We start from the raw sequence: 9596 nt of genomic DNA on the forward strand, positions 1-9596 counted from the left end.
CCAAAAAATTGACACTATACTAGACGCATAGGTAAAATTCACAGAGACAAAAGACACAGGAGCGTTGTTCACTCTTGGTAATCGAAATCAGAACTTTATGGTAGGTTCTAGGCGAACTTCACAAAATTTGACACTATACTAGACGTACAGGTAAGATTCACCGAAACAAAGGACACAAGAGCGCTATTGACTCGTTGGTAACCACAAGAGAACTGAAGCTGTATCGCCTGTTGACGTTTCACCAGGCTCAAGCGGTACGAAATTTTGGTTTGATTCTACAAGTTTCGAGCGTGTCGGGTTAACCCATTCTGGATTAACCCTTATGGTCGTTCGGCCTTTTTTAGTTCACTCCTTTGTTTAATTAATCCTAGCAAAAACATTGTCATTCACAGAACAGAATGTCTGCTGCGAATAAAAATTAGAACAAGCATACTAATTGTTTAATATCAAGATTCACAGGATGAGAAATGAGAGAGAAAAGGACAAAAAGGAAAGAGAAGGAGGAGAAAGAGAGTAAGAGAGAAATGAAAAGATGGAAAAGGGGGAGAGAGAAAAAACTCGAGAACAAGAGTAGATGGAAAAGATTGTAAAGCACGAAAAAATAGAAAGTAAAAAAACAATAAGAATACATAGATAAAAAAGGAAAGAAAGAGAGAGAGAAGATACAAGTAGTTCTATTCTAAGCTAGACATAGAAAGTTAGAATGTAGAAGGGGAAATCTGAAAATTAAGAAGAAGAAATCTGGAGCAGAAAGAATAAAACGAAGAGGGAAGTATAGAATCACAAACAGAGAGTGAAAGATAAAGGGAAAGAAACTGAGAGGGAGAGAGAGGGGGGAAAGAAGAAACAACAGAGAAGAAAATCAAAGAAAGAGAGAGAGAGGGAAGGAGTTTGTTGACAATGTTCTTTTTCAAGGATTTAGTAACCAAACAAACCAATGATCCCGTTTCTCTCTTTCACTTTCTCTCTCCCTCCCTCTCTCTCTATCTTACGTTCTTTCTCTCCCTCTCACTTGTTTTAACATTATCTCTCTCCCTCTTTCTAGTTGTGTCTCTCTGTCTGTCTATCACTTTAACCGTATTCCTTCTTCTTCTTCTTCTTCTTCTTCTTCTTCTTCTTCTTCTTTTTCTCCTTCTTCTTCTCCTTCTTCTTCTTCTCCTCCTCCTCCTCCTCTTTCTCCCTTTTAACTTTAAATCTCTTTTTTCCCTCTTCTCTCTCTCTCTCTCTCTCTCTCCCGTCAGACATAAAAGGTCGGCGTCAAAATTTCTTTGATCCAGACCCCCCCCCAGTTTGAGTCTTTTCCCATATAGGCAAAGTTTATTCGACATTTTGTGTTTAGATAGTCAAATACCTACCTACCTAGGTATCTCTTTGATCGTTTTCCTAAATCTGACTCCCTGTCAAACAGGAAAGGAGTAAAGATACAAAAAGAGAGTGAGAGATAGGTAGAAGCCATCCATTTATTGGCCTTGCTCGGCGTAGCTTAACATAGGTGACGCTAAAACCGGTCTTAAATGATCGACTGAAGATATTATATACCTACTTTAGTTTTTTTGTAGTGGGCGACCTAAATTTCTCCATTTTTCCTCCTCTGAAAATTAAAAGTCAAGAGATAAAAACTTTAATTAGAAAATAGTAGTTATCTGTTCGACCCAATTTGGGAGTATTAAACTTTGATACCTGTACCTAGCTAGTTATTATTATCATTATCCCATAATAAGCACACAAGTCATAGGTTCAAGTGGGTAATCATTTAAGGTCTTACGTGTGTGCAAAACGTAGTTGCGAAATTCCAAATCAAATACATAGATAACTTGGAAAACTAGTTTTCTCGTTTTTTGGCAACAAAATAAAGACGAAGGGGGAGGAGGAGAAAAACTGGCTTAACAGAGAACCTAGAAAGATTATGACTATCTATGAATAATTATGTTATGAAGAAGGAAATATAGTTAAACAAGAAGAGGGTGTGTACAGAAGTTGCATTATGGCATAACTAGCCGTTTGCCCATATTTACATGAATAAATTACCCATTTGTAACATAATTCTACCAATCTGTGTCCGCGATTGTAAGGGATAAATTTCCTCACTGTCGTTACCTAAAGGAATAAATAAATAAATATTAGTAATAAGTATAACACAAATCATCAAGACTAATCTGATAGATAACAAAAAAATACAATGAACCTGCTAGGTTCATTGTAATTTTGTTATGAAACATATTACATTTCCACTTTTCCTATTAATCAATGATAGTATAACACAAATCATCAAGACTAATCTAATATATAACAAAAAAATACAATGAACCTGCTAGGTTCATTGTAATTTTGTTATGAAACATATTACATTTCCACTTTTCCTATTAATCAATGACAAATTTCCCAACGAAGTATGCATAATAAAATAATATCAAGTGATATTTATTATTTTAGTATCATTGTTTTCCTGTGTCAAGGTTTGCAGGTCGTAATGAAAAAAAAAATTCTCAGTTCAGGGAAAAATCGGAGAAAGTAGGTAGGTATAGGTACTTATTATTAAATATGTTTATATTAGACATCCTAGGTTATAAAGTTATGAAATAGGTAACTACAAAACTTATTACCTATATATGATACAATCCGTGGACTTTTTCAAGGAAACTGACGATGATGGAGATGGACGAAACTCGAGTCGAATGAGATCAAAACCGGAACGTGTATCCATTGTATCATATAAAGGTAATAAGTATTATAGATATAGGTACTTGCAACTTTGAATTCATCAGTTGAATAGGTGACAGAGAGAGGGAGAGCAAGAAAAAAGAACAAGCTGGGCCTGTCCCTCCGGGAATTTTTCAGCCCGTAATTTATTCGATCGTGATTAAAGAAAATCAGTACCTATGTACCTACCTAATTTGTGTAATATTCAGTGTAAAGATTTAAAATCAAGACTAGAGCCCGTTCTCCCTTTATTCCCAATATAATGTTTAAGTCACCCATCCATTTATTGGCCTTCCTCGGCGTAGCTCAACATAGGTAGCTCTAAAATCGGTCTTAAATTAACGACTGAAGTGTTATCTAAAACTTTCTCGCTTTGAGTTCATAGGTCGTCGCGACAAATTTCAAGATCAGAGCTCATTTGTGTGAGAAAATGTGAAAAAAATCCCCCAAAAACCAGTTTTCTCGGTTTTTTGGCTTTATGGTTTTTAGGACAAAATTTGCACCACCATTTTCGTGTTCCTGGTAAAAAGACCTTTAATTTGATACATAGGTCGACTAGGTTTGGATAAGTCCTTCTATGGGGACAGACAGACAGACAGACAGACCGAGCGAGCGAGCGAGTGACAGACACCGAGGAATATAGGAAGTTTTGGCGGTAAAATTTAAAATTTCATCAGCTGATTTTTTTTTTAATCGTATATTTTTACCCTCACTACCAAACTTCTTCCATTTTATTATCCCCACCCCTGGAAAATCCTAATGTCAATGCGCATTAACATTACGAAAGGAAAATAGGCTAAAGCTAAGAGAAGACGAAGAGGAAGATAGAAAAAGAGGGAGCTAAGAGATCATAAAAGAAGAAGAAAGGAATGTAGGTAGTATAGGTGGTACCTATGTAAATTTGAGATTTAAGCTGAAAAATCACTGCTCATCAAAATAAACCCTGAGATAAATTGCCAGGTCTATTTATATTCTCTCTCTCCCTCTCTCTCTCTCTCTCTCTCTCTCTCTCTCTCTCTCTCTCTCCCTCTCTCCGTCCCCCTCCCTTCCTTTGTTCCTTTCTCTGTCTCTCTTTGAATTCTAAATCTTGAAGAAAATATAAAAATTCATGGAATACAGGGTGGTTCGTGATTTGCGAACCACGCTTATATCTCAGAAACGGCTGGGAATTAAGGAATGAAATAAACGGCATCATGTAGCTTGAAGAAAATATATAAATTCATGGAATATAACGACTCAACATCTTATCCTTAAGGACGTTTTTGATAGGAGAGGTATAAATATAAGGTATAAAAAGTAAAAAAAATATAAGAAGAAGGAGGTGGAGGAGGTGGAGGAGAAGAAGAATGAGGAGAAGAAGAAAGAATTGAAGAAAAGGAGATGAAGAAGGAGAGCGGTATAACATATAACGTATAGAAAAAATGAGAGCAGAAAAAGGAGATGAAGAAGGAGGATTAGAAGAAGAAGGAGGAGGAGTAGAGAAGGAGGAGGAGAATAAGGAGGAGGAGGAGGAGAAGAAGAAGAAGAAGAAGGAGGAGGAGAAGAAGATGACGCGATGTCATTAGGGAAGTCTTGTTATTTTTATGTTGAAATATTTCACCTCATAAGAGTGTAAGATTTAAGATTCATAAACCCTCTACTGTTAGCTCACAAGCTTCAAAGTTGAAAATTATGGTTGAAATGAATATGGTACCAGGGTTCTAATTGGTTTTAAGCCTGGGCATAATTAACCCACGCGGCTTAATCTGGGTTAATCGGGTTTAATCGGGTTTATTAAGCATTAATCTGACAATGATAATTATGGTTTATTAACCTGACAATGATAATTATGGCCATTGGTGCTAGTAATGGGGATTCAGGCTTCCGGGCTTTTAAACAATGGTGTGCTCCTGCATGCGGAACGTATTTTGTAGTTTTGTAGACGCGTTTTTACTTTCTTTATCCTATAGGAAGGAAAGTAATGTAATGGGGTAAAATTTTCGATGGTCAGTTTTTAGTGCCAAAACACGTTTTGAGGTCCCTAGAGCCTAAATCCAAAGTTTCAGCCATTGCTTCTTCTTCTTCTCCTCCTCCTCCTCCTCCTCCTCCTCCTCCTCCTTCTTCTTCTTCTTCTTCTTCTTCTTCTTCTTCTTCTTCTTCTTCTCCATCTCCTTCTCCTTCTTCTTCTCCTCTTCCCTTCTATTCACTTTTTCTTTTCCCTTCTCTTCTTTTTTCTTCCATCTCGATTCTCCTCTATTCTTTTCTCTATCTCTTCCTCTTTCTTTTTCCTACTTTTGTTTTCTCTTATTCTTCCTGATTCCTTATTTTCTCCATATTATTACCTGACATTGTTGTGACGTTGTACATACATCTCGTGAAAGCTGGTCTGCTTGTTGGAAATGTCCTGGCAAGCATCCGCCATCTTTAACTATAAGCGTGGTTCGCAAATCACGAACCACCCTGTATAACTTGTTTATCCTGCTCGAATGAGACTAAAAGGTCCCTTTACTTCCGCACTCTAAACAATGTCTCATGTATTTTATGGGTTTAATAACATAGGTAACATAATACATAAAATATGTTAACAGTAGAAGACATTGCATAATCATAAAAAAAAGGCAAATAGACGAGAGAAGCAGAAGGCAAGATTAGATTTCTTTTTGGGTACCCCTTTTTAAAGGAATTGAGTTTGTTATGGCCTTCGTTAGATTATGATAATTTTACTTTAGTGGACTGTATCACAGAAAGGAGATGTCCGTGCATTGTGATAGTCCAAGTGTAGGTAGTAGGTATGTATATCCCTACCTTAATGGGTATATTTTTTTTATCCTCATTTTGATGAATAGGTAAAAGAAGAATAAAAAGCTCCAAATTTTCTAAATAATTTTCGAGGCACATTTTTTATTGTTGTTATTTTATGTTATTTTTTGTTCGTTCGTTCGTTCAACCAACTTTACCATCCACAGTCTAGAATTTTCGACCTTTTAAAGTTACTTTTTCGTAGTTTGACCTCGGATTTGTATTTTTCCCAACTTTTTACATCGGAATCGACCATTTATTTATAATTTTTACCGATTTGCAACTGCTCCATTGAACCCACGCCCCTTGTTTACCAAGCCTCAGTGTACCACCAATTGGGCCCCAAATTGAGAACCCCTGACAATACGTCAAGCTTTACATGACAATCTTGACATCTGGGTTGTTTTAATAATGGAGATTACTTGCGTAAAATAATTACATGGCTTAGTTTAGCATGAAATAATAGTGTCATATTATACGTACCTACACTACCTACCTGTTATTTATGCTAATTTTATGGAGAATATCAAGTTAAGAACTGAGAGTGACAGGTAGGTAGTAGGTAGATAGGTAAGTACTTTGTTTTTATTCGCCTAACATTGGATAATGCCTTACCTAATAAGAATTTGAGAAAATACTTCTAGGTAAGTACCTACTAATAATAATAATAATAGACTCTTGAGTGGAAGGTAACCACTAGGTGAGGTTAACTACGGAGGCGTTCTCTACCACCTAACCCTTAGAGCTTAGAGTTTCATTATTATGTGGTCACACTCTCAAATAGGTAAATGAGGATAAAATTCCATGCCTCGGCTGGGATCGAACCCACGCCCTCCGGTTTACCAGGCGAGCGTCTTGACCACTACGCCACCGAGGCAGCTACCTACATCCCTACGATCCTTGCGTAGGTATTTTACTGTTAAGGACTTTTTTTTTTCAGAGGGTTGATAGCAGGCTCAACATCTTATCCTTAAGGACGTTTTTGACAGGAGAGGTATAAATATAAGGTATAAAAAAATAATAGAAGAAGAAGGAGGTGGAGGAGGAGAATGAGAAGGAGGTAGGAGGAGAAGAAGAAGAATGAGGAGAAGAAAGAATTGAAGAAGAGGAGAAAAGGAGATGAAGAAGGAGAGCGGTATAACATATAACGTACAGAAAAAATGAGAGCAGAAAAAGGAGATGAAGAAGGAGGAGGAGAAGAAGAAGGAGGAGGAGGAGAAGGAGGTGGAGGAGAAGAAGAAAAATGAGGAGGAGAAGAAAGAATTGAAGAAGAGGAGAAAAGGAGATGAAGAAGGAGAGCGGTATAACATATACCTAACGTATAGAAAAAATGAGAGCAGAAAAAGGAGATGAAGAAGGAGGAGTAGAAGAAGAAGGAGGAGGAGGAGAAGGAGGAGGAGGATAAGAAGAAGGAGGAGGAGGAGGAGGAGGAGTAGAAGAAGAAAGAGGAGGAGGAGAAGAAGAAGAAGACGACGCGATGTCATTAGGGAAGTCTTGTTATTTTTATGTTGAAATATTTCACCTCATAAGAGTGTAAGATTTAAGATTCATAAACCCTCATACTTAGGTAGTATACCTACCTATCCCTACCTTCATGGGTATATTTTTTATCCTCATTTTGATGAATAGGTAAAAGAAGAATAAAAAGCTCCAAATTTTCTAAAGAATTTTCGAGGCACATTTTTTATTGTTTTTATTTTATGTTATTTTTCGTTCGTTCAACCAACTTTACCATCCTTAGTCTAGAATTTTCGACCTTTTACAGTTACTTTTTCGGAGTTTGACCTCGGATTTGTATTTTTCCCAACTTTTTACATAGGAATCGACCATTTATTTATAATTTTTACCCATTTGCAACGGCTCCATTGAACCCACGCCTTGTTTACCAAGCCTCAGTGTACCACCAATTGGGCCCCAAATTGAGAACCCCTGACAATACGTCAAGCTTTACATGACAATCTTGCAGTGGCGTAGCGTCCATGTAGGGCGTGTATGGCGGCCATACACTCGAAAATTCCACTCAAATACCCTTAAATATTGACTTTAAAAAATTATTGTATTCTTATTAGATAGATATTGTGATAGAAATTAGTGTCCGCCCTACACTTGGAGTTAGACCACGCTACGCCACTGCAATCTTGACATCTGGGTTGTTAATAATGGAGATTACTTGTGTAAAATAATTACATGGCTTAGTTTAGCATGAAATAATAGTGTCATATTATACCTACGTACCTACACTACCTACCTGTTATTTATGCTTATTTTATGGGAAAATATCAATTTAAGAACTGAGACTGACAGGTAGGTCGTACATACATAGGTACGTAGGTAGGTACTTTGTTTTTATTCGCCTAACATTGGATAATGCCTTACCTAAGAATTTGAGAAAATACTTCTAGGTAGGTACCTACATTCCTATGTTCCTTGCGTAGGTATTTTACTGTTAAGGACTTTTTTTTTTCAGAGGTTTGATAGCAGGAACCTTGAGGAATCGGTATATGAGCTTAACCCAACTTTTGAGGATGTTCGCCCCTACCTACACCTAAAGGCTCCAAGGGGGAACTGTAACTGCTGAAGACTTATCGTCCCGAAAGCGAAAGGTAAAAAAAAAAAAAAAAAAAAAAAAAAAAAGCTTCATTTCATTATCCATTTTATGGATTTATTAATTATTATATTATAAGGCTGGAGAGCGAAGAAGGTTTGTCCCTCAACACGTAGAGTGGTTGCTAATAACTAAAAGTACACTCTGTTCCCGTAGAGGTGATATTATATAAAAAGTATTCTCCAATTCTAAAAACTAATCTCCTTGATCATTCGACGATTCCAGATAGGCAGGGCTTCTTAGCTCTTCTTCCTGTCTATCCCTCTTTCGGTCGGCAAGGCTCTTGCTTATAAAAGGCAGACCATTTAGGCGGGGCCCGACCCCTTAGCTTGGAGCGCCTCGAATCGCGAATTTCCGTCTGCGCCGATAAAGTTCGATTGATATCCGCCGAATTCCGCACCAATTTGAAAGGTCATACTTGAAAAGTGTAAAAGTTTAAGTTTTCTAAAGGATCAAGAGAAAAAAGTCGAGAAAGTGAAAATCTTTAATTTTGAATTGGATTTATTTGAATTCTCCAGAAAACCCTGTGGTCATATTTTCATGAAACATACAACCTTAATTATAATAACTTTTTTTTTTTTTTTTTTTTTTTTTTTTTTTGTTTACGACCATGGAAATCACCATGTGTTCAGTACCATAGGTGATAATTGCTGATGGTAATGGTTACTTTTCAAACTGGGGTTTATTGATATCATCGGAATCCATATATTGTATAATTAGAATAGTACAAAATCGCAGAATCACCTTAGTACAATGCTAGATCCATCGAGCCACCCACATCAACCAGTTCCGCAGCGGACCATTTGTCCTCCCGCACCTAAATTAGGTCGGCTCCATACCTTAAAATAGGAGTTATATAAACTCTCTATAAAACTGGTGTATATCATCACTCGGATGACGACCTCATTTCCCCTGAAAAGTCAGGATACGCTCTGTCATTATTTATTCGGATATAATAATAATAATAATCTCATGGAATCCATGGTGATTGATAAATGGATAGTAGGCAAAAATCGCAATCACTTAGTACATGCTAATTCCATCCATGGAATGTATGTATCTATATGCATTATAACACATCCATAAATTATCTACGACAAACGTATTATTATTTTAATATAAAACATTATTACGTATAATTAAACGTATGTTTTGGTGATAGGTTACCATATGTATGGCTGTATCCATATATCGTCATGATACCGTATTAATATATTATACATGTTTTGAACTATAATCTATTATTAATTATAATTTCCGAGTTATTCGATATGTATAGTTTGTAATTGATGGGTAAAACACTATTAGACTCGAGGTAGTATTATAAAATACTAAACACGATAATCTACTAAACAAAACATAAAAGCATCACACTCCATAGGAGGCTTTGATATGTATCAGTATTTGTGACAGAAGCATTCGGGATCCAGCCGTCCAAGCTAAAGGCGGTCCCCGAGTAAAATAATAGAATTTGTTTTCCAGGCAAGAGTCTTGCCGCGCTTAAACCAGGATA

The 9596-nt window shown here is 36.6% G+C and overlaps 1 protein-coding gene across 1 annotated transcript in view; it reads right to left on the reverse strand.

Moving 5' to 3' along the window:
• Positions 1-5102, reverse strand: part of LOC103505738 — a 9978-nt gene extending 4876 nt beyond the window's left edge. Inside the window, exon 1 of the mRNA XM_008470094.2 lies at positions 5022-5102. Coding sequence (XP_008468316.1) covers positions 5022-5101 — 80 coding nt within the window. The 5' untranslated portion in view covers position 5102. The remainder of the gene's footprint in view (positions 1-5021) is intronic.
• Positions 5103-9596: the final 4494 nt, after the last annotated feature.

This window comes from Diaphorina citri, unplaced genomic scaffold, assembly GCF_000475195.1.
Source record: "Diaphorina citri unplaced genomic scaffold, Diaci psyllid genome assembly version 1.1 scaffold192, whole genome shotgun sequence".
Taxonomy (NCBI): domain Eukaryota; kingdom Metazoa; phylum Arthropoda; class Insecta; order Hemiptera; family Psyllidae; genus Diaphorina; species Diaphorina citri.